At 64.2% G+C, this 1474-nt stretch overlaps 1 protein-coding gene across 1 annotated transcript in view; it reads right to left on the reverse strand.

The window, feature by feature from the left end:
* Positions 1-1468, reverse strand: part of LOC102375024 (structure-specific endonuclease subunit SLX1-like) — a 2330-nt gene extending 862 nt beyond the window's left edge. The window contains exons 1-3 of the mRNA XM_025193955.1: positions 1370-1468; positions 848-1031; positions 51-218 (exon numbers count right to left, since the gene is read on the reverse strand). Coding sequence (XP_025049740.1) covers positions 51-218; positions 848-1031; positions 1370-1394 — 377 coding nt within the window. The 5' untranslated portion in view covers positions 1395-1468. The remainder of the gene's footprint in view (positions 1-50; positions 219-847; positions 1032-1369) is intronic.
* Positions 1469-1474: the final 6 nt, after the last annotated feature.

A 1474-nucleotide genomic window follows, 5' to 3' on the forward strand; every position in this document is an offset into this window, starting at 1 on the left:
TCCCAGAGTGCCCAGGCTCCCTGCTCTCACCCCCGCCCCCCGGCCTCTACCCACTCCCAAGGAGCCCAGGCGTCTGGGCTCCTGAACCCCTTAGGCCTTGTCGCTCCCATCCACTAGACCCCAGCTCCCTACTGGGGGCGGGGCCTGGCAGGGGCGGGGCACTCCCCTGGAGAGCAGCCACATTGGAGGGGAAGCCATGGACAATCAGCACCATCTCCCTGTGGGGGGGGGGGGCAAAGCATACTGGGAATTGCTGCTGCAAAGCATGCTGGGAGCCAGACCCCCAGAATAAAGCATGCTGGGAAACTGGTGCTGCTACAGCCAAGCATGTTGGGAGTCTGGTTGTTGTGCTGCAAAGCATGCTGGGAAGCCAGGCACATAAAGCAAGGCATGTTGGGAGTCTGGTCCCTTGCAGCAAAGCATGCTGAGAGCTTTACCTGCCAGCTGGGAGGCTAGGCCCATAAAGCAAAGCATGCTGGGAACTTAGGCCCCCCTCAAGCAAAAGGTCTAAGCCACTTTCAGCAAAGCATTCTGGGAACCAGGTCCCTCGCAGAAAAGCATGGTGTGAGCCTGGTCCTCTTACAGCCAAGCATGCTGGGAGTTGAGGCCCTTAGAGCAAAGCATGCTGGAAGCTTGGTCCCTCACAGCAAAGCACGCTAGGGGCCTGGCCCTCCTAAAGCAAAGCCTGCTGGGAGCCTAACCCATGTAGAGCAAAGCCTGCTTGGAGGCCAGGCCCGTAAAGCAAGGCATGCTGGGAACCAGGTCCCTCGCAGCAAAGCATGCCAGGAGCGTGATTTCCCGAAAACAAGGCATGCTGGGCGGTAGCCCCGGCCCCACGGTGGCTCACCATGGCCCGCGCCCACTGGTGCGGTGGGCGCCGCCATAGCGCTGCCCCCGGTTGTGCTGCAGCTCCCGGCGCCGCGGGTGCACCGTGAAGCCCACATAGACGCGGCCCCACCTCTCCGGGCACGTGCACAGCAGCAGGTACACCCCGCGGAAGCCCTGCCCTGGGGCCGTCGCCATGGTACTGCCTGCCAATTGGATGGGGGCGGGGTCAGGGGTGGCCCCGTGGGGGCCTGTCTCCTGCCCCCCCCCCCACTCCCAAGTCTCATCACACCCTGCTGCCCTTCCTGTGCAAATCTCCCAGCATCCCTTGCTTCTCTACATCCCACCATGCCCTGCCTGCTCTCACCGACTCATGTCCCAGTATCCTCTGCTCCCATCATCCCCTCAGACACCAACTTCCCATCATCCCTTGCTCCCACCATGCAGCCAACCATGCCCTGCTCCCCCTTCAGCAGCCCTATCGCTCCCCGCTTCCTTGCCCACACTCCCATCACCCCTTGCGCCACCCCCAACCGGCACGAACCCCGCTCCCGCCGCGTGCGTCCCATCTAATCCCCGCCCTCCTCCGCTCCCTATTTGGCCGCAGGCGCCCGGGGGGCGGGGCGGGGCGGGGGGGGGGGGGGGGGTC

This window comes from Alligator sinensis, unplaced genomic scaffold, assembly GCF_000455745.1.
Source record: "Alligator sinensis unplaced genomic scaffold, ASM45574v1 scaffold1511_1, whole genome shotgun sequence".
NCBI classification, from domain to species: domain Eukaryota; kingdom Metazoa; phylum Chordata; order Crocodylia; family Alligatoridae; genus Alligator; species Alligator sinensis.